Source organism: Hemibagrus wyckioides, linkage group LG04, assembly GCF_019097595.1.
Source record: "Hemibagrus wyckioides isolate EC202008001 linkage group LG04, SWU_Hwy_1.0, whole genome shotgun sequence".
Classification (NCBI taxonomy): Eukaryota; Metazoa; Chordata; class Actinopteri; order Siluriformes; family Bagridae; genus Hemibagrus; species Hemibagrus wyckioides.
This window is the reverse complement of record NC_080713.1, coordinates 30,881,199-30,907,229: the sequence shown is the minus strand read 5'-3', so window position 1 is coordinate 30,907,229 and position 26,031 is coordinate 30,881,199. Positions and strand designations below refer to the sequence as shown.

The following is a 26,031-nucleotide window of genomic DNA, read 5'->3' as shown; positions in this document are numbered from 1 at the left end:
CGTCAACGGCCCAGAGGATGGGGCAGACGAACAGATCTGGAGGTAGTACCGGTTCACATGCATCGGATTGAGGGTCTGGTGAATACATTCTGGATAGGGCGTCGGCTTTTGTGTTTTTAAAACCGGGACGATAGGAGACTGTGAATCGGAACCTCGTGAAGAACAGCGCCCAGCGCGCTTGTCGTGTGTTTAAGCATTTGGCTTCTTTGAGGTATTGTAGATTTTTGTGATCAGTGATGACTTCAAAGGGATGGACAGCCCCCTCCAGCCAGTGCTGCCATTCCTCCAGTGCCAACTTGATTGCTAACAGCTCACGGTTTCCAATGTCATAGTTACGCTCCGCCGGGGTTAGTTTCCTTGAATAGAAGGCGCATGGGTGGAGTGCCAGGGGCTCACCTCCTCGTTGTGATAGCACCGCTCCTACTCCTAGCGCAGAGGCATCTACCTCGACTACAAAGGGCTGGCTAGGATCTGGATGCCATAATGTAGGAGCGGAACAAAAGGCGGCTTTTAGCTGTTGGAAGGCTTCGACTGCTAATTTTAACCAGGTGAGTGTCTTAGGCTGTCCACCTAATAATGAAGTGAGGGGAGCAGTGATTTGGCTGTAGTTGTGGATGAAGCGGCGGTAGAAATTCACAAACCCCAGAAACCATTGCAGCTCCTTGACTGTCTCTGGCTGCGGCCAGTTCATTACTGCGTCTACTTTAGCCTGGTCCATCTTAATACCCGCAGCGGAGATGAGTAACCAAGAAACTGCACGACGGTTTGGTGGAACTCGCACTTTTCAAGTTTGAGGAAAAGGTGGTGACGGCGGAGGCGGTCGAGTACCTGACGGACATGGTGGATGTGCTTCGAACGGTTGGAAGAGTAGATTAAGATGTCATCAATGTATACGATGACGAACCAGTGGAGCATATCACGGAAGATTTCGTTCATGAAGTTTTGGAATACCGCTGGGGCATTTGTGAGCCCATATGGCATGACCCGGTACTCGTAGTGCCCAGAAGGTGTGAGGAACGCCGTCTTCCACTCATCTCCCTGACGAATGCGGATGAGGTTATATGCGCTTCTCAGGTCCAGCTTGGTGAAGATGCGAGCTCCACGTAACTCCTCGAGAGCAGCGGGTACTAGCGGCAAGGGGTAGGCGAATTTCACCGTTTGGGTATTAAGATTCCGGTAATCAATACACGGTCGAAGCCCTCCATCCTTTTTTGCTACAAAGAAGAAGCTGGATGCCGCCAGGGAGGTCGAAGGGCGTATGAACCCCTGGCGGAGTGCCTCCTTGATATATTCTTCCATGGCCTTGTGCTCCGGGACAGACAGGGGATAGATACGCCCTTTGGGCATCTTAGCGTTGGGCAGAAGGTCCACAGCACAATCCCAGGATCGATGTGGTGGGAGCTTTGTAGCGGTGACTTTGCTAAACACCTCCGTGTAATCCCAATACTCTCCTGGGAGGTCCACCTCACGGCCAGTAGGGGGGCTCTTGATGTTCCTCGACCCCAGGAGAACAGATCTAGGCGGAGGGCGCAGGAGTGCGCGTAAGCACGAGCTGAGGCAATAATCACTCCAATGTTCAATGCACCCTGTGCTCCACTAAATTGTGGGTTGATGTTGCACCAGCCATGGGCGTCCTAGAACAACGACCACCTTGGCCTCCTCCAACACCAACAGCGAGAGCACCTCCTCATGCATGCAGCCGATGCCGAAGCCGATTCCGGCGTCCGCCACTGCACCAGTCCTCGACCCAGCAGTTTTCCTTGGATAGTTGTGATGCGATAGCGCGTTGGGTTCCTTTGTTGTGGGATACGGCATGCAGAGAGGATGCGAGTGGAGATAAAGTTCCCTAACGCGCCCGAGTCAAAGAGCACGCTGACAGAATAAGAGTGAGAGTCAAACATTAATGTGGCATCATGATACCGAGGATTAGAGAGTACTGAGCTGAGGTGGATAGTACTCACCGCTGGGTGGACCGGACGGACGGGACAGGTAGAAATAGAATGACCAGATTCTCCGCAGTAGAGGCAGAGCCCATGCTGAAGCCGGCGCTGCCGTTCGTCCGCGGATAGATGGTACACGTCCGTTTGCATAGGCTCTGGAGCAGAGAACTCCTCACTGGGTGAGGCCTCGGAACGGAGGTTCCCTCCACCCGGAACCGCGACGAGATGTTGGGCCACTGTGTGAGCCTTCAACAGGAAGGCCTCCAGGCTGCTGGAGTCTTCATATATGGCCATCTGCCGTCGGATCTCGGGCTGTAACCCCCACCGGTACGCCGCGTGAAGCGCCATCTCATTCCATCCGCTAGATGCCGCCAGCATGCAGAAGCGCAGCGTATACTCGCGGATGGTGTTTCTACCCTGCCGCAGAGTGAACAGCTCGTCATGCGTCGAAAGGGTGGAAGCGTCCGCACCGAAAACCGCCTTGAAGTGGGCCAGAAAGTTCGTTAAGGACACGAACACTGGGCTCTCTGATGTCCACAATGCCTCTGCCCAGCGTCGGGCCTCACCGGACAACAGCGACAGGATAAAGGCTATTTTAGAGCGGTCATTGGGGAACAGCTGAGGGGCCACCTCAAAATAGAGCTGGCATTGCATAAAGAAACCGGCACATTCGGCCGTGCCGCCCGAGAATAATGCTGGTTTGGCTACCGGACAGGTTGGTGGTGTCGCCACGGACAGTACCGCTTGCTGTAGTGAGGCCGCCAGAGCAGTGATAGGGTCCGGTGGGGAAGGCGGTTCGGCTGTCGGCTGTTGCGGAACCGGGGCGGCAGACGGGTCGGTTTGCGGCTGAGCTGCTGTAGGGGGTGTGCCGACGTGCTGACCTTCCATCTTCCTGGTAAGATCTCGTAGTTTGCTGTTTGTAGGGCAAGTATTCTGTCACAACACACACGGAGACAGAGAGCAGATCCAACACAGCTTTTAATAACCAAGGCAGGGGAAAAAAGGCAATATGACGAACAGAAATATCCAACTCGAAATACTAGAGCAGTAACTCGGTACTCTCACGTTAACAGTCTCAATACTAGCCGCTGTGCTCTGCAGGTGCGGGCTTTAAGTAGGCGCCGTGTGATTGGGTGCAGGTGGCGCGATTAAAAGTCCGGTGATTGGGAGCGCGGGGGTGCGGCTGAGGTGTGTGTGCCGGTGACAGTATTATAAAAACCACAGAATTTAACAAGTACATCTTTCCAAACCTAGAACTGTGGGGCGTCTTGCTTTTCCAAACTTCCACTGCTATTACTGTTGTCACGTTATACATAATAAGTCTGTATTTTGAGTAACCCTATCAGCTATGCTATGCCATGTTCCTGATGCTGTTCCTATCTCAGCACTCAGACTCTGGGGTGACCATCAACCTCGTCGATCAAGTATTAGTTAAGAAGCTGAATCTCCCCACCATACTTCTCACCCCACCGCTACGAGTGACGGCCGTTAACGATCAACCCATTGGAGAGGGATATCTCACTCATCAGACCCAACCCCAGTCTGCCACTGGTGCCCTGTGCTTTTGAGAGCAGGTTCATCTTGTGTACACGTGACACGAGAACATTATGCTACCTGTAACATCATTCAGCATGACCGGTTTGGTGGTGGGTCAGTGATGGTCTGTGGAGACATATCCATGAAGGGACAAACAGACCTCTACAGGCTAGATAATGGCACCCTCACTGCCATTAGGTATCGGGATGATATCCTTGGACCCATTTTCAGACCCTACGCTGGTGCAGTGGGTCCTGGGTTCCTCCTGGTGCATGAAAATGACCAGCCTCATGTGACGAGAGCATGCAGGCAGTTCCTGGAGAATGAAGGAATCGATACACTTACCTGACCAAAATCCAATAGAACACCTCTGGGACTTTATGTTTTGGTCTATCTGACGCCGCCAGGTTGCACCTCAGACTGTCCAGGAGCTCAGTGTTGCCCTGGTCCAGATCTGGGAGGAAATACCCAAGGACACCATCTGTTGTGTCATTAGGAGCATGCCCCAATGTTGTCAGGTATGCATACAAGCAAGTGGGGGCCATACAAACTACTAAGTACTATTTAGTTGCTGCAATGAAATTTTAGCACAATGGACTAGCCTGCTGCATAATTTTTTCACTTTGATTTTCGGGGTGTCTTTGAATTCAGCCCTCTGTAGGTTGATAAATTTCATTTCCATCAAACAATGTGGCATCCTTCCATTCCTAACACATTACCCAGTCCGTATCAGTACTGATATCCAGTATATTTTTCCCATTGAGATCTGATGTGTTTTCAAATTGCAAAAGGAAGATACGATAAGGAAAAAACGCAAGATCATACAGTATGTGAGATCAGAGTTCTCACGCAAGACTCGAAATGGTACCCCCAAACAGTGTGCAATCCAAATGGTGTGTGCAGGGAACAAGGATTGTGTGCTCTGTATAATTGAACAGATGAACCAAGATGGCGGCGCAGGAGTAGCATGCAGCGGCCACTCTGGAACCAAAATGGTGCTTTCTTTTTGTTTTAGCGCTAAATTTAAAGTGCATGGACGCCAAAGACAGTGGTGTTCATGTATACGACCGCCAGACGATATTACGCTACAGAAATCATGCACTAACTTGCATGATGAACTACTCTGCAAACTTTGCGGACTCGGCTTGCTGCGAAGACCAGGCCTTCAGTCCTCGGCATCGCCTGATGCCGGTGGCCGGGAGAGAGGACGTCGCAAGCGTTGTTCGAGGAAGCGGAAGCGCGGTAAACGGGCGGGTGTCCGTGCTAGGCTAACAACCAACCCTAGCCGGCCGGCACTCCCTCCCATCATCTTGTCCAACGTCTGCTCACTGGATAATAAACTGGACTACATCCGACTCCAGCAAACTACACGGCGTGAGTTCAGAGACTGCTGCGTCTTTGTTTTCACGGAGACGTGGCTCAGCGACAGAGTTCCGGACGCCGCCATTCAGCTAGCCGGGCTAACCGTGTTTCGTGCCGACAGGAATGCAGCTCTGTGCGGTGGACTCGCGGTGGCGGTGTGTGTGTTTACATCAACATGGAATGGTGTAAAGACTCTGTGCCTGTGTCTAACTACTGCTCATCGGTAGTGGAGTTTGTGACTGTTAGATGCAGACCTTTTACTTTCCCCGGGAATTCACCACTACTTTCATTATCGGAGTGTACATTCCACCCAGCGCTAATGCTAAGGATGCTCTGTGTGAGCTGTATGGAGCTATTAGCGAGCTGCAGAATGCTCACCCCGACGGACTGTTCATCATCGCCGGAGATTTCAATCGTGCAAATCTCAGAACAGTGCTCCCTAAATTCCATCAGTATGTGGACTTTGCTACGAGAGGGATGAACACGCTGGATGTTGTTTATTCAAACATTCCCGGCGCGTGGGGCCCCGCCCCCACCTCGGCTACTCAGACCACATCTCTGTTATGTTGATTCCAGCATACAGACCACTCGTCAGACGCTCTAAACTGGTTCTGAAACAGGTTAAGACCTGGCCAGCAGGAGCCATCTCTGCTCTTCAGGACTGTTTTGAGTGCACTGACTGGGACATGTTTAGGGAGGCTGCAACCAACGGCGACTCTATTGACTTGGAGGAGTACACGGCATCAGTGACCAGCTACATCGGGAAATGCATCGATGACGTGACTGTCTCCAAGACCATCACAACACGCTCCAACCAGAAGCCGTGGATGACTGCGAAAGTGCATGCTCTCCTGAAGTCGAGAGACTCTGCCTTCAGATCAGGGGACAGGGCGGCCTTAAAAACAGCAAGGGCCAAACTGTCCCGAGCCATCAGAGAGGCGAAGCGTGCACACGCCCAGAGAATCCACGGCCACTTCCAGAACAGCAGAGACTTCCGGCGCATGTGGCAGGGCATTCAGGCGATCACCAACTACAGGACAACTTCACCTTCCTGTGACAGTGATGCCTCCCTTCCAGATGCGCTGAACGACATCTACGCTCGGTTTGAGGCACAGAACACCACAACAGCGAGGAAGACCATCCCTCCTCCTAATGAACCAGTGCTCCGTCTCACCATGGCTGACGTGAGGAGAACTCTATGCAGAGTTAACCCACGGAAGTCTGTTGGACCAGACAACATTCCTGGCAGAGTTCTCAGGGAGTGTGCAGAGCAGCTAGCAGATGTCTTCACTGACATCTTCAACATCTCGCTGAGCAGCTCCATCATCCCTACGTGCCTCAAGACAATGACCATCGTCCCTGTGCCAAAAAAGTCCACGGTTTCCTGCCTCAATGACTACCGTCCCGTTGCACTCACACCAATCGTGATGAAATGCTTCGAGAGGCTCGTCATGAGGCACATCAAGTCACAGCTACCACCCTCGCTGGACCCCTTGCAGTTTGCGTATCGTCCTAACCGTTCCACGGACAACGCCATCACCACAACCCTCCATCTGGCCCTCACACACCTGGACTGCAAAGACTCCTATGTTCGAATGCTGTTCATAGATTTCGGTTCAGCATTCAACACAATCATCCCTCAGCAGCTGATTAAGAAGCTGAGTCTCCTGGGCCTGAACACCTCTCTCTGCAACTGGATCCTTGATTTCCTGACTGGGAGACCTCAGTCAGTCCGGATCGGGAGCAGTATCTCCAGCACCACCACACTGAGCACTGGAGTGCCTCAGGGCTGTGTGCTCAGTCCATTGCTGTTCACTCTGCTGACTCACGACTGTGCAGCAATGCACAGCTCCAACCACATCGTCAAGTTCGCCGATGACACGACCGTGGTGGGTCTCATCAGCAAGAACGACGAATCAGCATACAGAGAGGAGGTGCAACATCTAACAGCCTGGTGCAGAGCCAACAACCTGAACAACTCCCTGAACATCGACAAGACCAAAGAGATGGTTGTTGACTTCAGGAGAGCACAGAGTGACCACTCTCCGCTGTCCATCGATGGCTCCTCTGTGGAGATCGTCAAGAGCATCAAATTCCTTGGTGTCCATCTGGCGGAGAACTTCACCTGGTCACTCAACACCAGCTCCATCACCAAGAAAGCCCAGCAGCACCTTACTTCCTGAGGAGGCTGAGGAAAGCCCATCTCCCTTCCTCCATCCTGACTGTGTTCTGCAGAGGGACCATTGAGAGCATCCTGAGCAGCTGCATCACTGCCTGGTTTGGGAACTGCACCGTCTTGGATCGCAAGATCCTTCAGCGGATAATGAGGACAGCTGAGAAGATCATCGGAGTCTCTCTCCCCTCTATTACAGACATTTACACCGCACGCTGCATCCGCAAAGCCAACAGCATTGTGGCTGACCCCACACACCCCTCACACACACTCTTACACACCCCACACACCCCTCACACACACTCTTACACACCCCACACACCCCTCACACACACTCTTACACACCTCACACACCCCTCACACACACTCTTCACCCTCCTGCCATCTGGAAAGAGGTACCGGAGCATTCGGGCCTCACAACCAGACTGTGTAACAGTTTCTTTCCTCAAGCCATCAGGCTCCTCAACACCCGGGACTGAACTGTTCTACACTCTCACACACACACACACACACACACACACTCTCACTCAGGACTGAACTGTATATTAACTCTCTGTCTCTCTCACACACAGATACACACACACACTCTCTCTTGACTGTGTGGACGCACACACACACACACATAATTTATATTGTTCATTACTTACTGCACTACCTCTACCTGTCATCCACTGCTATAGTTATATTTATGTTTATTCTATTTGCACTACCTCAACCGCTGCTGTGTATTTTTGCACAATATTTTCAGTATTTTTCAATATATATATTTCAATATTTTCAATATGTTCAGTGCACAATATTTTTGCACAATACTTTTTTTATTTTTTTTTTACATCATTTCACTTTATCTGTTTTATTTCATTTACATTCCAATACACATGTTCTTTTATTTCTTTTCAGCGCTAAGTGTCCTGTGTTCTTTTATGTTGCCTTTATTGTATTTATTGTCTTTTTTCACTGTCTTGTCTATGCTCTGTTTGCACCTAGCTGCACACTGTGCACTTTACGTGGCTAAGACTGTAACGTCCCGTCAGACGTAGGAGTATTAGAATCCATACGCGGACAATGTAAGGGGCCGAAGGCTAAGATCTTGGTCGAGGTCACGGAAAACAGGGTCAAAACCAGAAAGCTATGAAGAAACAGTCAAAACCAAAACGCTAGTCCAGAAAACAAAGTCAGAAGAAAACAAGCAGGGTCATACACGAGGAAACTAGATAATAGATAAATCAAGGCTTAGCAGTTAACACTAAGGAAACAATGCTTCGCAATGAGACTGAGATAGCGTGCTGCTTTTATACGTCACTGAACCGGAAGTGAGCAGAAACAGTTAATATTCGGGCGATGGCTCCCTCTGGTGTTCAGGCCTCATGACAGAAGAACACCTCCAGGTGTTCGACGTCGAGGGCGTCCCGTCGGGCGAGGAGCGGGTCTATGGGGAAAGTTCAGGTGGAATTCGTCTATGAGAGCGGGGTCCAGGATGTCGTGTGCATTGACCCAGCAGCGCTCCTCCGGGCCATATCCCTCCCAGTCCACCAAGTATTGGAGGCGGCAGCCCTGACGACGCGAGTTAAGGATGGTGTGAACCCGATAGGCGAGGGAACCGTCGATGTCCAGGGGAGGGGGTGGCTCATGGGCAGTGGGGCCCGCGGTCTGAGGCTCGTGATAGGGCTTGAGCAGAGATACATGAAAAGTGGGTGCGAGGCGGTAAGAGGCAGGCAGCTCTAGGCGAAACGAGATGGGATTAACCTGGCGAATAATTTTGAAAGGACCGATAAACCTGGGGCTGAGCTTACGACAGGGCAGCTTGAGTTTCAGGTTGTGCGTGGATAACCAAACCTTTTGACCCACTTGGTAGGTAGGATGGGGTTGGCGTCGGCGATTGGCTTGAATTACTTGCCTACGTATAGCCTGTTGAAGGCGAACATGGGCTCGTTCCCAGATCTCCTGGCTTCGCCTGGACCACTCGTCAACCGCGGGGACGTCGGAGGGCTCCCCGGACCACGGGAACAAAGGTGGTTGATAGCCAAATACACATTGGAACGGTGTCAGCCCCATAGAGGAATGGGTTAGGGAGTTCTGAGCATATTCGGCCCATGGGAGGAATTCACTCCATCGGTGCTGTTCCTTGCTGCAGTAAGCCCTCAAGAACCTTCCTAGTTCTTGATTCAGACATTCGGCTTGCCCGTTAGATTGGGGGTGGTATCCTGAGCTCAGACTGACTTTGATTTTCAGCTGCTTACAGAACTCCTGCCAGACCCTGGAGGTAAACTGCGGCCCTCGGCCCGATACTATGTCTTCAGGGAGCCCAAAATTCCGGAATACGTTGTGAAAAATGGCTAAGGCGGTTTCCATAGATGTAGGTAATCCCTTCATGGGGACCAATTTGCAAGCCTTGGAAAACCGGTCAATGATGACCATGATGGTCGTGAAGCCCCGTGAGTCGGGGAGGTCAGTGAGAAAGTCTATAGAGATGTGAGGCCAGGGACGGCGTGGGACGGGTAGCGGCTCCAACAGACCTTCAGGCAGATGGCGCTCGGTTCGAGACTGGGCGCAGATGGAGCATGAGCGTACAAACTTTTCCACATCCTGGTGAAGAGAAGGCCACCAAAAGGTTTGACGCAGCAATTGGGCCGTACGATGGATGCCTGGGTGGCCAGAGCTGGGGCATTCATGCATCCACCTGATCAGTCTTAGACGGAACGTGGTGGGAACATAACGTTTGGAGGGTGGACAATTTGGGGGAGGAGCCTCGGATGTGTAAGCCCTTTCAATTTCTCCTATGAAATCCCAACGAATGGGGGCTACTAAAACAGATGGTGGGAGGATATTACTAGGGTGTGAGGGTGACTCACTGACCTCATGAATTCTGGAGAGGGCATCTGCTTTCCCGTTCTTCGTGCCGGGACGATAGGTGACCGTGAACTTGAACCGTGAGAAAAATAATGCCCACCTGGCTTGGCATGGATTAAGGCACTTTGCTTCTCGGAGATACGCAAGGTTACGGTGATCCGTGAGAATGAGGAACGGGTGAGCTGCCCCCTCCAACCAATGTCTCCACTCTTCCAGGGCAACCTTCATAGCTAGAAGTTCCTTGTTGCCCACGTCGTAATTCAATTCCGCCGGTGTTAGTTTTCGAAAGTAGAAGGCACATGGATGTAGTTTGCCGGACTCTGGCTGGCGTTGAGAGAGTACTGCTCCCACCCCGCTGTTCGAGGCGTCCACCTCTACTGTAAAAGGTAAGTCAGGTCGTGGGTGTCGGAGTATAGGGGCGGAGGAGAAGCTGTGCTTAAGCTTATCGAAGGCTGTTCGGGCTTGATCAGTCCACTTTAGTTTCTGTGGTTTACCCTTTAACAACGAGGTTAGAGGACTGGCTATGGTGCTATAGTTCCGAATGAAACGGCGATAAAAGTTAGCAAACCCCAGGAATCGCTGGAGGCCTTTAACATTGGTGGGCTCAGGCCAGGACATGATCGCGGACACTTTGGACTGGTCCATCTCCAACCCCTTTTGAGAGATCACGTAACCAAGAAACGTGATGGAGGAACGGTGGAACTCACACTTTTCCAACTTCACAAAGAGGTTATGGGTTGCCAGGTGGTGGAGAACTGCTCGAACGTGGGAAACATGTTTTTTCAAGTCTGATGAGTAGATCAAAATGTCGTCAATGGGAAGGATGGGAAGGCATTGGGGAGGAGGTCTATGGTGCAGTCCCATGGTCTGTGTGGTGGGAGCCTGGTTGCCTTTTCCTTACTAAAAACTTCACGTAGGTCGTAGTATTCAGGAGGGAGCGAAGTGGGACTGGACGAAGCTGGGCTTTCAATAGAAGTAGCGAGGCATGGACGAGGAGTGTGATTCAAAAAACAGTTCTTTATGCAAAAAGGGGCCCATCTTCGGAGGTCACCGTCCTTCCAGGAAATGTCTGGGTCGTGAAGCTGTAGCCATGGAAGGCCCAGCACTATGGGGTTGGACGGGGAAGAGATGACAAAGAAAGACAAATGTTCATGATGGAATAATCCGAGTTGGAGGTCAATAGGTTGGGTTTGCTGAGAAATGAGACCCCCTCCGATGGGCTGATCGTTGATGGTGGTCACTCTGGGGGTATGCATGGGACTGTGGGGATGTGAAGATCGCGCACCAGAGTCTCGTCCATGAGGTTGACCGCCGAGCCTGAATCAATTAATGCTGTGACAAAAAACTGAGAATGAGCAAAGAGGAGATATGCCGGAAGAGAAACTTTGGATAAGCGTACTATGTTTTCTACCTGTGGCGTAGATGATTTTTCAGGACATCGGAGCACTCTATGACCGGGTTTTCCACAGTAGAAGCAGAGGTTGAGTTTAGTACGCCGTTCACGCTCCTCTGCTGTGACTCGTGCCCTTGCCAGTTGCATGGGTTCAGAATGATCCTCTGTGTACGGTCGCACTTCCATTTTATAACGCGGCAGGGGGCGTGAGGTGGTGGCTGTAGGTCGGTGTTGGCGACGCAGGTTATCCAGACGGATGGCAGTGGAAATGAATTGAGACAACGTGACGTTCGTGTCGCGGCATGCCATTTCTGCTTGTAAATCCGGGTTGAGCCCCTCGCAGAAAACCGCCATGAGAGCAGTAGCATTCCATCCTGACTGAGCTGCCAACGTGCGGAATTTTATAGCATAATCAGCGGCTGTGTCCCTCCCTGGCGTAATTCCAGCAGCTGAACGGAAACATCCTTGCCGCCCGCCAGGTATTCAAACACTTCCTTAATTAAATTAGCAAAATAATCCGCGGACGATTTAACTTGGGGGTCGGAGTCCCAAACTGCTGCTGCCCAATCTAGCGCTCTACCGGTTAGCAGGGATAATATAAACGCGCACCTGGTTCTTTCGTCGCGGTATGCCTCAGGTTGGTGAGCAAAATAGTTATCGCACTGACGAAGAAAACCCTGGCAACGATCGGCGGATCTGTCAAACTTCTCAGGTAGAGCAAAACGAGAAAGTTCAGCGTATGACGCTCGCCGCGGCTGCTGCCTGATTCAGTGGCTGCTGCTGGAGCTGTTGGTTAGCTGCCTTCAGAGCGTCGACCTCCGCCTGATAAGCTTGAATAAGGACTCGCTGTCGCCATAGCGCCGCTTGCATATCCGCTGGACTCATCCCAGGCGAAGCATTCTGTAACGTCCCGTCAGACGTAGGAGTATTACAATCCATACGCGGACAATGTAAGGGGCCGAAGGCTAAGATCTTGGTCGAGGTCACGGAAAACAGGGTCAAAACCAGAAAGCTATGAAGAAACAGTCAAAACCAAAACGCTAGTCCAGAAAACGAAGTCAGAAGAAAACAAGCAGGGTCATACATGAGGAAACTAGATAATAGATAAATCAAGGCTTGGCAGGTAACACTAAGGAAACAATGCTTCGCAATGAGACTGAGATAGCGTGCTGCTTTTATACGTCACTGAACCGGAAGTGAGCAGAAACAGTTAATATTCGGGCGATGGCTCCCTCTGGTGTTCAGGCCTCGTGACAAAGACAAACTTCTGTCTTAGCTCTATGGTGTTTGTTGTTTTGTGTTGAACTTGTTGTTGTATGTTTATGTAGCACCAGGTACTGGAGAAACGTTGTTTCATTTCACTATGTACTGCGCCAGCTATATGTGGTTGAAATGACAATAAAGCTTCTTGAATCTTGGAATCTTGAATCTTGAGATGAATAATTTTGCAATGTGCTGCTGCTGATACGGCTGATCAAGCAAAAGTTTCTGCTTTATTTTTGTCTGATGTAACAAAGCTTATTTATTCTGGTATATATATATATATATATATATATATATATATATATATATATATATATATATATATATATATACACTGAACAAAATTATAAACGCAACACTGTTTCTGCCCCCAATTTTCGTGAGCTGAACTCAAAGATCTAAGACTTTTTCTATGTACACAAAAGGCCTATTTCTCTCAAATATTGTTCACAAATCTGTCTAAATCTGTGTTAGTGAGCACTTCTCCTTTGCCGAGGTAATCCATCCACCTCACAGGTGCGGCATATCAAGATGCTGATTAGACAGCATGATTATTGCACAGGTGTGCCTTAGGCTGGCCACAATAAAAGGCCACTCTAAAATGTGCAGTTTTACTGTATTGGGGGGGTCCGGGGGTGCAACACATCTCCTTCGCATAGAGTTGATCAGGTTGTTGATTGTGGCCTGTGGAATGTTGGTCCACTCCTCTTCAATGGCTGTGCGAAGTTGCTGGATATTGGCAGGAACTGGAACACGCTGTCATATACGCCGATCCAGAGCATCCCAAACATGCTCAGTGGGTAACATGTCCGGTGAGTATGCTGGCCATGCAAGAACTGGGATGTTTTCAGCTTCCAGGAATTGTGTACAGATCCTTGCAACATGGGGCCGTGCATTATCATGCTGCAACATGAGGTGATGGTCGTGGATGAATGGCACAACAATGGGCCTCAGGATCTCGTCACGGATATGCCACACCTGTGAGGTGGATGGATTACCTCGGCAAAGGAGAAGTGCTCACTAACACAGATGTAGACAGATTTGTGAACAATATTTGAGACAAAATTTTGTGTACACAGGAAAAGTCTTAGATCTCTTTGAGTTCAGCTCATGAAAAATTGGGGCAAAAACAAAAGTGTTGCGTTTATAATTTTGCTCAGTATATTATATATATATAAAGTATATATAAAGTATATATAAAGTATATTATATATATATATATATATATATATATATATATAATCAAAGTACAATATTGTGCTCGAACCGAAGCCATGCTTGCTGATATTGTGGTCTATAACCCCTCGCCAAACTTCCCTCTGCCCTGTATCTTGCTCTCTCATTGGCTGTGGGTCAGTGCCAAGGTATTTTTAAGTCAGGACGCATTTCACACTGCATGATTTTGAGTTGCCGACATGTCCAGAATGGCAAATATTTCACAGGTGTTGGCGGCTCATCAACGACTCGCTCAGACTGAGTTTTTGGTAATTCACACTGTGATTGTCACTTGCATGCACAAGCTCTGTTTTGCCTTCATTTTGCAAAACTAGTCGGTGACTTTGCAAAACTAGTTAGCAACTAAATATCAGGGCTAAAATCTTGCACTGTGAACTCAGCATAAGTTTGACCCCAACTTCCTGTAATCGCAGTATAGCTCGTAACTTGGCTGTGTGTGATAAGGGCATGTTAAACACAGATAATATGATGACTGAGGAGACAAGCAGGACAAGTTTGAAGTACCTTCTTCAGGTGAAGCACATTTTTGCTGATAGTAAAGGTATAAGTGCTAAAACAGGGTCAATAAGCCATACTCACCAAACCACACTGGCCAAATGCAGCTGGGGCAAGTGTCATCAAAATTCACAAATACAAAGCTAACCAGTGCTATTGCTAAATGGATCACCACAGACTGCAGATCCATCAACATAGTTGAGGACTGGAAGCTTCAAAACATCATTCATATGGCAACAGGTGACCTATTATACAAACTACCTCTGAGGGGCACTATTGTTACAAATATACATCAACTGCATGACAAACTGGACACCACTGGACATCAGTAAGTAACCATAACTACCTCGGTGTAACAGCAGACCTAATCCATGACAAATGTTAACTGCACTCATTGTTAAATGAAAATGTCAACAAGCTAGTCTTCGTCAACAACTGGTTAAAAAAGGAGCAGACTGTATGATTGGTTTACTGGAGGCATGGGGCACAGATGCACACTGTTTGAAGCGATCATCCTGTACCAAATGTGTGTTCATTTTTCTGCTATTCATTTTCTAAAACAGACCTACTCATTGCTGCATTCATCTGAGGTGATGTTATAGTATGCAACAATTTACAGCAAGCTGTTTGTGTCTCTGCAGCAGATGTTACTTTGGAACTGTTCTTTATTTAGGTGTCTGCTACTTATGTCTGCAATTCAAATGGATGTTTTGGGCAATGCCAAACACTCCCTGAGACTTTTACTCAAAATGTTTTCAAAATGATTTTAATTTAACATTCAAATTGCTAATAAAACTGAAGAATCTCTGTTTCATCGAAACAGTTTGTCATGCGATTCTTTATTCCAACACTGCAGTAGTATTTTAAAATGGAGATTAAACCTGATTAATCACAACCTATGACTGATTAACTCAATTACATTTTTTATTGATTGACACCCCTAACATATCTAATCAGGATTTATATACCTCATTATGTTATTTATATAAATATTACTATTTGCATTTCTGGTTAGATGCTAACTGCATTTCACTGGTCATGTACTCATACTTTGCACAATGGCAATAAAGTTGAATATAATCTAATCCCACATCCTCCTCATCATAAGAGTTCAAATAAATCTTTATTTAATCTTTATTACTGATAATAAATCTAATCTAGAGAGCAAGTTACACACGTTAGTTAGACATTACTAGCTAGGACTGGGAAGAGCTTTGTTCTGGTTAGTGATTTTTATTAGAAAGCTGTTTCATCACATCACTGAGTTACTCACAGCAGTTTCTCCAGTTTACACTCGTGTTTCTTCAGTAGATCACAGAGCTTCTCCACTCCTGAGACTCCCAGTTCACACAGACTCAGATCCAGCTCTCTGATGTGTGATGGATTTGTACAGAGAGCTGAAGACAAATCAGTAGAGGATTTCTCACTTATACTGCTCTGTAGTCTACAGAAAAGAAAACAGTATTTAGTCCAACATTAGAGAAAGAAAGGGCGAAGAAATGATAATCCGTGAAGGTTAACTGGACATATACTCGGTGATCCACCAAAAAATATGCACCTTTCTCCTTGCCAAAGAAGTTCATGAATACAGAAGTATCGGACCTGACTAGCAGTCTGAAGAACTTTCTGGAAACTGAATAAACTAAAAGCTGAAAAGAGTTAACAGAAAGCCTTCTTTTCCGACTGACACATTAGTGTGACTCTGAAGCACAAAATGTCCAGCTTGTTCCTCCCTTGTACTCACTCACACCAGTAATATCCAGCACAAGTCCCGCCCCTCAACCAATCACATTATCAGAAATAAACTGAAAAGATAATAACCCAATGGGCTAACAAGATCAATTACACATTCTCTATTGAGGATAGGGTGTAACAAATGACAATAATGATGCACACATATACATATTTAATAAAAAAATACATACACATAGATCAATCAGCCATAATATTTTGACTCCATTAGAGCCCTGAAAGTGTGGTGTAGTATTTGTCACCAAGATGTTGGCAGCAGATCCTTTAAGTTCTGTAAGTTGCTAGGTAGGGTCTCCATGGATCAGACTGCAGACATGCTTTGATCCAGTGGTCTAGCCATCACAATTTGGCCCTTTTGGTCAAACTCGCTCAAATCCTTACACCTGCCAATTATTCCTGCTTCAAACACAACTTTGAGGACAAAATCTTCACTTGCTGCCTAATATATCCCACCCACTAACAGGTGTCATGATAAGGAGATAATCAGTGTTACCCTTCACCTGTCAGTGCTCATAATGTTAAGGCTGATCAGTGTACATAACAATAATAAACACACACACACACACACAATGTTGTAATGTACCCTAACATCCAAACGGGCTACACTTGTAAATGTGGTGGTGTGGTCAGAAGAACACGCTGCTTGACCTTGTGTAATAATAAAAAGTCCATGTGACATTTTGTCCTGTGTTTCGTTGTTCCTCACGCTCCTCTACAATAATTACAACTTAATGCTCCTGTTTACGTGATCAGTTCAGACTCTTAGACACAGAAAAACAGAAGAGAACATCTTCCTTATTCAGAGGAGGAAGTGTAGAGCTGATTAAGTTGAAATGTTTATTACACTCACATGTGTAATGTACTGATTATGTGTCAGTCACTGCAGATAGGTGATTATCAGTTCAGTACAGAGACAATGTATGTTACTGTTAGAAGACTTGTTGTCTTGTGCTTTGTTTTCTGGTTTAAACCCCGATATAAAGCACTGAGAATGAAATGAAATCCACTTCCCAGTAGAGCAAAGCACCTCACTGCTATAACTACTGTATACCTCTCACTACTTGTTCCTAATCCCACATCCTCCTCATCACCAGAGTTCAAATAAATCTTTATTTAATCTTTATTACTGATAATAAATCTAATCTAGAGAGCAAGTTAGACACGTTAGTTAGACATTACTAGCTAGGACTGGGAAGAGCTTTGTTCTGGTTAGTGATTTTTATTAGAAAGCTGTTTCATCACATCACTGAGTTACTCACAGCAGTTTCTCCAGTTTACACTCGTGTTTCTTCAGTAGATCACAGAGCTTCTCCACTCCTGAGTCTCCCAGTTTACACCCACTCAGATCCAGCTCTCTGATGTGTGATGGATTTGTACAGAGAGCTGAAGACAAATCAGCACAGGATTTCCCTCTTATACTGCTCCGTAGTCTGTAGAAAAGGAAACAGAGTTTAGTCCAACATTAGAGAAAGAAAGGATGTAGAAATGACTGAAGTAAGAACACTAACACATTTATAAACATGACATGTACATGTGATTTTTTTTGTTTTTTATTTTAAATAAATTTGACAACTTCTTTCAAGTTGTCATTATGGGGTATTGTTTGTAGAATTTTGAGGAAAAGAAAAATTAATTTAATTCATTTTGGAATAAGCCTGTAACATAACAAAATTTGGAAAAAGTAAAGTGCTGTGAATACTTTCTGGTTGCACTGTATGTATTAGTTTTTACATGTGTCTGATAATCTGACTAAGACTAGGACTGTAAATTTTCCTAGACACTGGTTTTGTAGACTCTTTGGCCATTCTAGACCTCGCTCACATTGTGAACCTGACAGACTTGGTACACTAAACCAGGGGTCGCTAATTGGTGGACTACAGTCCAAATCCGGACTGCGAGATGCGTCCATTCGGACTGCAAATCCTTTTCACATAATGAAAAAAATATATGCCAAACGTTATTTTCTAATAAAATCAAGGTCAGGTCAGCCGTTTGGGTCCTACAGATGCCACGGGTAATGGGTACATATATTATTTTAATATGGGATTATTTTGGGATACTTTTACAGAGTAGAGCGCGGGGTTGAATGAGAAGGCTGCGCTAAGAAGTGAGTGCAGTGTCGTGTTCGAGATGATTGTTTGGTAAAGTTACTTCAACTGAAGATTAATGAGGCCTAAGTTGGATAAGGGATGACAGCACTAGGTGACAGTATGGACAGTGACCTGCGTTTTCGAGGCAGAAGGGGTCTTTTCAGCTTTTTGTTTTGGTAGGATATATTAGCTGTTAGCATGACACACTGACATATCACAAAGGTCACCAAAGCTGGGAGTACGCTTAAAGTCAAAACCCCGGTTATCCAAAGAGACTTGTTACATATTTCTCCACTGTACCTTGCACTCTCTACGTTTTATTGGAAAGCACACCAAGAACTAACGCTCCAACGGAAATGTTCTAGTGTATTTGAGTTTTCCTGCACATGTCAGAGCATGAGAGACCGAGTCTGCCGCATGGTGCCATTGGTGCAGAGACATAACTTCTAAACAATTCCAGTTCACAGTTTGTTTTGCTATCCTGCCATCCAAGTGACATCTTGATCTGGTTCATCTCCAGTCTAAACTTTTTTGAAATACTCTAACCTTTTCAAAAAGTTGAGTGAATTGAATTTGGTTTGATTAATTTGCAATTGAGTGAATCGCTAACTTGGGTACAACTACGCCATCTTCAGTTGGGGCAAAGCACTCCAAGTAATCATCCTGCTGACTGGTATTTTTTCTCAGTTTTTTTCCATTTTTTTATAACTGAACTGATAGACCTTGAACTGGGAGTAAATTTGAAGGACAATACAAGGCTGTAGAATTTCTTTTTTTATTACTTTTACTTACTTTCACCTTTACTTACTTTCAACTTAACCGAGTCTTCCGAGATGAATGCGTGGGAAAATACGCATTTATTCATTGTGAATCAAGTTGTACGAGGCCTGTGTGTCTCATTTGCTCAGAGACTGTTGCGGTTGTCAAAAGTGGAAACAATAAACATCATTACGAACCTAAACACTTTGAAGAAACTTAACCTCGGCAGTCCAAAGTAAGGGCATGGAAAATAAAAGAGCTCAAAGCCCAGTATGAGCGATCTACACAGGGTCTCTCTCACTCCCTCACCACCCAACAACAAACACTTGAGGGTTCGCTGAGAATCCAGTGGATTTTAGGAAAACATAACAAGCCCTTTACAGATGCTGAAATAGTAAAGGAGTGCATGTAGGCTGCATGTGAAACACTTTTAGATGGAAAAGTAAGACATGTGTAACTTCATATGCAGAGCCAGAACACCAGAGGGCACCATCACCCGAATACTGACTTTCTGGCTATGGCTTTGTTCTTGCTCGGCTATATAAGCAGCACGCTGTCTGTTGTTAGCTGTGAAGTATTGTTCTCTCTAGCAGTTTACGTACCAAGCCTTGCTATTTGCCTTTGATTGCTATTTTCGTGTATGATCCTTGCCTGTCCCTGTTTTCTATGTCTCTCGTTTTCGGCTTTGTTTCGGTTTTCTCTAGTGTTTGATTTCCTGGTTTTGACCCTTTTGCTCTGCCACATCGATACTGATTCTAGCCTGCCATTTTGTTTAATAAAGATCTGCATTATGGATTCTGCTAAACCTGCCCCTGGTGCATCCTTACAACATGAACTGAGAGAAAAAAAATTAAACCAACACCCTTTTCAGCTGCAAGAAGAGCTGAAATGTAAGCACAGGATGTGCAGTCATAGCTTGATGCTACTATTCAGACTGCACCTTGCATAGCTTTGGCAGATGATGAATCGACTGATATTAATGACAATGCTCAGCTTGTGTACATCAGATTTTACCATGCAAAGAAGAAAAATTTAATTAAGGACATCTTAGGTGTTACAGCACTTACAACACACACCAGAGTAAAGACATATACTTGGCCATAAAAGAGATATTAATGCTGAGAGGGATTAGTTGGAAACATGTTGTGTCCATCACCACTGATAGAGCACCCTCCATGATAGGAAAAGAAAAAGGAGCAGTGACTCGGATGAAAAAGGATTATCCAGACCTCTGCTCATATCACTGTATTATCCAGCAGTCTGTTCTGTGCTCCACTCGGTCAGAAGAGTATGCAGAACTTATGAATACAGTGATGAAAGTGATCAACTTTCTCAGAGCACCCTCATCACATCAGCATCGCCCTGTTTTGAGAATTCAAAAGAGACAGCAGCTCCCTATTCCCCACATCATAGTTTGTTTCTGCAGGAGTGAGTTCTCTAGGGAGCATTACTGTGGAAGTGGACTCAGGACTTTCAACTGACATAGAGAGGCATGGACGTGGTGTAGGATCATTTAAACAGTTCTTAATGCAGTGCTCAGACCAGTTCATTAGATCTCCCTCCTTCCAAGAAGTGTGAGGATCATGTAGTTGTAGCCATGGGAAACGCAGGATAATGGGGTTGGATGGCGACAAGATAATGAAAAATGACAGTTTCTCTTGGCAAAATAATCCAATTTGTAAATCCATAGCTGGGGTCTGATGAGTGAGAAACCCCTCCCCTATTGGTTGGTCATTGATGGCGATAACACGTAGAGGAGGAGCACATGGTATAGCAGGTAGTTTGAGATCATGCACCAGGTTATGGTCTATCAGGTTGACTGTGGAGCTGGAGTCAATCAACGTTGTGACAGGAAAATGTGAATAGGTTTCTCTGGGCAGTGGTAAACTCGATGGCCTGGCTTCCCACAATAGTAGCATAGCCGCTGCTGAATACGGCGCTGCCGTTTCTCTTCCAAGACACTAGCTCTTCCCAACTGCATTGGTTCAGAAGTCTAGCGCTTTGCCAGTTAACAGGGATAACATAAATGCGCACCTCGTAGTTTCATTTCCGTAAGTCTCTGGCTGTTGCGCAAAGAAGTTGTCACACTGGCGGAGAAAGCCTGGCAGTGGTCGGTGGACCCATCAAACTTTTCAGGGAGAGCAAAATGAGGTAATTCACAACATGCCGGCAGCACGGGAGCTGGGGCTTGTTGCTGGAGTTGCTGATTAGCAGCTTTTAGAGAGTCCACCTCCACCTGGTAAGCACGGATGAGAACCCCCTGACACCACGAAGCAGCTTGTAGATTCGCATCAGGCAGAGTATCCTGTAAGGACTCATCGGAGACGGGAGTATTAGAATCCACATGCAGATCTTTATTAATAGACACACAGGCTGAAGACATAAATCTGTTAAAGCAAGGCAGAAGTCAAAAACCGGAAAAGCAAAACACTAGAAACCGAAACACAAAACCGAAACTCATACTCAGGGTAGGACAGGCAAAGATCATACACGACAATATCAATGGAACAGTAATCATCAAAGGCTTGGTACATCATGAAGGAACGATACTTCACGTAGAACAAAGGAAGCATGCCACTTATATGTTACAGCAGACCCCGGAAGTGTAGTTTGTGGGAGCTACTACTCAGGAGAGGGCTCCCTCTGGTGATCTGGCACGCGGCATGTTGTTACATAATCCCAGTTCAGCAAAAAATCACTTTATTTTTCCATTTATCTATTATATTGTGTCCAATAAAAATGTTGTTTCAGCATCAGTACATGTTTTAAGGAATATATTTGTCCAGACCTCAGCTGGCAAGGAGAATTCATTTAATGGACCTCAAGCAATTTTAGTTGAAGATCCCTGGACTAAACCATTGCTTAGAAAATGTCTATTATATATTTAGTATAAGCCTTTTGCTCCTGTGTATGTAGGCGTATGCCTCAAAACCAGCGTGGGGGGAAATAGGCCTGTGATTTTTGTTTAGAAATTTCTCACAGTATGTCCAATGTTCATGATACATAATGCTATTGGATTTTGTATTCCACTGTACCAGTCATTGTGATCATCGTTTGGCCTCTCTGTTGTTACCACATATTTTTCTGTACATTTCTGTAGTGTAGGCAATCCATTAATTACCCTAGACAACAACATGTATGCTCTAATAACAACTCCTGTGAATTCCCTTGGTAGCCAGATTGGTCAACACAGGAGTGTGAGGTATTCCAGGTCAGGGGAGCAGAAGGTCCTGATGTTGTGTATATTTCCTCAGTCACACCAAGAGTTATTATTCATAAAACATACACCACCTCCTTTGCAGTGTTTTTGTCCTGTCCATGTGGTGGATGGAGAATCCTGCTGTTTCGATGGTTGAATCTGGTACCTCCTCAGACATATCCATTTTTTTCATAAGGCAGATAATGCAGCAGTTCTTTGTCTCTTGCTGGTAAGAGTTACCCACGCTCAGTGCGCAGAGTTTGTTGTCTAAAGACTGATTTTTAGCCAGTAGACTGGTGGAGAGAGGTGGTCAAAAGGAGCAATGTCTCAGCCTGACGAAAACACTGGCTCTTCTTCCTCTGTACCACTTGCGTTTCCGAAGTCGCGGACGGGTCATCCAGACAAAGGGCTCAAATCGTTGGTGTTGAGGAACTTAAAGTCTGGTTTTTGATGAGCAACCAGGGAGCCAATTTCCAGAAGTGTTTGTCTATTGTAGGTGATAAGACTAACAACTTTCACCACAAAAAAAACAGGACCAATCAGATTCTATGCTGATCACATGGACTGTCAAATGTTCCGGTCAGCCTCAGTTTCATCAGGAAATGCATTGAAGATGTTGTGCCGACAAAAACCATACGAAAGTACCCCAACCAAAAATGAGCTAAATAGATTCTACACTCGCTTTGAAAGAAAACAACACTCATCTAACATACACTATATTGCCAAAAGTATTTGCTCACCCATCCAAATAATCAGAATCAGGTGTTCCAATCACTTCCATGGCCACAGGTGTATAAAATCAAGCACTTAGGCATGCAGACTGTTTTTACAAACATTTGTGAAAGAATGGGTCGCTCTCAGGAGCTCAGTGAATTCCAGTGTGGAACTGTGATAGGATGCCACCTGTGCAACAAATTATAAGAATGTGGAAGTGTTTGGGAACGACAGCAACTCAGCCATGAAGTAGAGTCAATCGCTACAGACCTCCAAACTTCATGTGGCCTTCAGATTAGCTCAAGAACAGTGCACAGAGAGCTTCATGGAATGGGTTTCCATAGCTGAGCAGCTGCATCCAAGCCATACATCACCAAGTGCAATGCAAAGCGTCGGATGCAGTGGTGTAAAGCACGCCGCCACTGGACTCTAGAGCAGTGGAGACGCGTTCTCTGGAGTGACGAATCGCGCTTCTCCATCTGGCAATCTGATGGACGAGTCTGGGTTTGGCGGTTGCCAGGAGAACGGTACTTGTCTGACTGCATTGTGCCAAGTGTAAAGTTTGGTGGAGGGGGGATTATGGTGTTTGGTTGTTTTTTTTTTTGTTTTTTTTCAGGAGCTGGGCTTGGCCCCTTAGTTCCAGTGAAAGGAACTCTGAATGCTTCAGCATACCAAGACATTTTGGACAATTCCATGCTCCCAACTTTGTGGGAACAGTTTGGAGCTGGCCCCTTCCTCTTCCAAGATGACTGTGCACCAGTGCACAAAGCAAGGTCCATAAAGACATGGATGACAGAGTCTGGTGTGGATGAACTTGACTGGCCTGCACAGAGTCCTGACTTCAACCCGATAGAACACCTTTGGGATGAATTAGAGCCGGAGACTGAGAGCCGTAGACTGAGAGCCAGGCCTTCTCGTCCAACATCAGTGTGTGACCTCACAAATGCGCTTCTGGAAGAATGGTCAAAAATTCACATAAACACACTCCTAATCCTAAGGCTGGTGGACAGCCTTCCCAGAAGAGTTGAAGCTGTTATAGCTGCAAAGGGTGGACCGATGTCATATTGAACCCTATGGATTAGGAATGGGATGTCACTTAAGTTCATATGCGAGTCAAGGCAGGTGAGCGAATACTTTTGGCAATATAGTGTAGGAAGCTCCTATCCGCAAGGCTGCAGGTCCTGATGGCATTCCGGGCTGTGCACTCAGAGCATGCACAAACAAGCTAGCAGCTGTTTTTTACAGACACTTTCAACCTCTCGCTTTCACTATCTGTGGTTCCTTCATGCTTCAAAACATCCACCATTGCAGCTGTACCAAAGAAAACCAAAGTCACATGCTTAAATGACTGGCACCCTGTTGCTCTAATGATTATTATCAGCAAGTGCTTTGAAAGACTGGCCAGACACTACATCTGCTCTGTGCTGCCTGCATCACTAGACTAGCTGCCTGCACTCCACTGACGATGCCATCGCCTTCACCCTGCACACTGCTCTCTCAAATCTGGACAGAAAGAACACCTATGTGAGAATGCTGTGTGTGGATTACAGCTCTGCATTTAACACCATCATACCCATGAGGTTTAGCTCAAAACTCCAGGATCTGGGTATAAACAGCTCTCTGTGCATGGACATTCTAACAAACAGGCATCAAGTGGTCAGTATAAGCAGCAATGTCTCCTCCCAACTCATCCTTAGCACTGGAGCCCCACAAGGCTATGTTCTCAGCCTTCTACTGTACTCCCTCTACACCCATGACTGTATAGCCACACACAGCTCCAATGATTGTTCAAGAGAACAATCTCTCGTTCAACATCGGAAAGAGGGAGCTAATAGTGGACTTCAGGAGACAGTAAAGAGAACACACCCCCATCACAATCAACAGAACTCCAGTGTAACAGGTCAACAGCATAAAGTTCCTTGGGATACACATCACTGAGGACCTCACATGGATTGTTCACACAGATGCAGTGGTGAAAAAAGCTCACCAGCACCAAACTTCCTCAGGCACCTGAGGAAGTTTGGCACAAACCCCAACATACTGAAGTCATTCTACACCTGCACTATGGACAGCATCCTGACTGGCTGCATCACCACCTGATACGGCAACTGCACTGCTCTGAATCACAGAGCACTGCAGAGAGTGGGCCTCTAATATACAGTATCTCACAAAAGTGAGTTTGTAAATATTTTATTATATCTTTTCATGTGACAACACTGGAGAAATGACACTTTGTTACAATGTAAAGTAGTGAGTGTCCAGCCTGTATAACAGTGTAAATTTGCTGTCCCCTCAAAATAACTCAACACACAGCCATTAATGTCTAAACCGTTGGTAACAAAAGTGAGTACTAAAGATGATGCACAAGGAAGCCCGCATACAGTTTGCTGCAGATAAGCAGACTAAGGACATGGATTACTGGAACCATGTCCTGTGGTCCGATGAGACCAAGATAAACTTATTTGGTTCAGATGGTGTCAAGCGTGTGTGGCGGCAACCAGGTGTGGAGTACAAAGACAAGTGTGCCTTGCCTACATTCAAGCATGGTGGTGGGAGTGTCATGGTCTGGGCCTGCATGAGTGCTGTTGGCACTGGGGAGCTACAGATCATTAAGGGAACCATAAATGCCAACATGTACTGTGACATACTGAAGCAGAACATGATCCCCTCCCTTCGGAGACTGGGCCGCAGGGCAGTATTCCAATGATAACAACCCCCAACACACCTCCAAGATGACCACTGCCTTGCTAAAGAACCTGAGGGTAAAGGTGATGGACTGGCCAAGCATGTTTCCAGACCTAAACCCTATTGATCATCTGTGGGGCCTCCTCAAACGGAAGGTGGGGGAGTGCAAGGTCTCTAACATCCACCAGCTCTGTGATGTCATCATGGAGGAGGGGAAGAGGACTACAGTGGCAACCTGTGAAGCTCTGGTGAACTCGATGCCCAAGAGGGTTAAGGCAGTGCTGGAAAATAATGGTGGCCACACAAAATATTGACACTTTGGGCCCAATTTGGACATTTCCACTTAGGGGTGTAGTCACTTTTGTTGCCAACAGTTTAGACATTAATGGCTGTTGAGTTATTTTGAGGGGACAGCAAATTTACACTATTATACAGGCTGGACACTCACTACTGTACATTTAAGCAGAATGGCATTTCTTCAGTGTTGTCACATGAAAAGATATAATAAAATATTTACAAAAAGAAAAAAAAAAAATTTATATATATATGTATATATATATATATATATATATATATATATATAT

The 26,031-nt window shown here is 46.3% G+C and overlaps 1 protein-coding gene across 1 annotated transcript in view; it reads right to left on the bottom strand.

The window, feature by feature from the left end:
* LOC131351569 (ribonuclease inhibitor-like) overlaps nt 1-26,031 on the bottom strand; it is a 42,102-nt gene that overhangs the window by 10,060 nt on the left and 6,011 nt on the right. Inside the window, exons 7-8 of the mRNA XM_058386988.1 lie at nt 17,260-17,430; nt 15,522-15,692 (exon numbers count right to left, since the gene is read on the bottom strand). Coding sequence (XP_058242971.1) covers nt 15,522-15,692; nt 17,260-17,430 — 342 coding nt within the window. The remainder of the gene's footprint in view (nt 1-15,521; nt 15,693-17,259; nt 17,431-26,031) is intronic.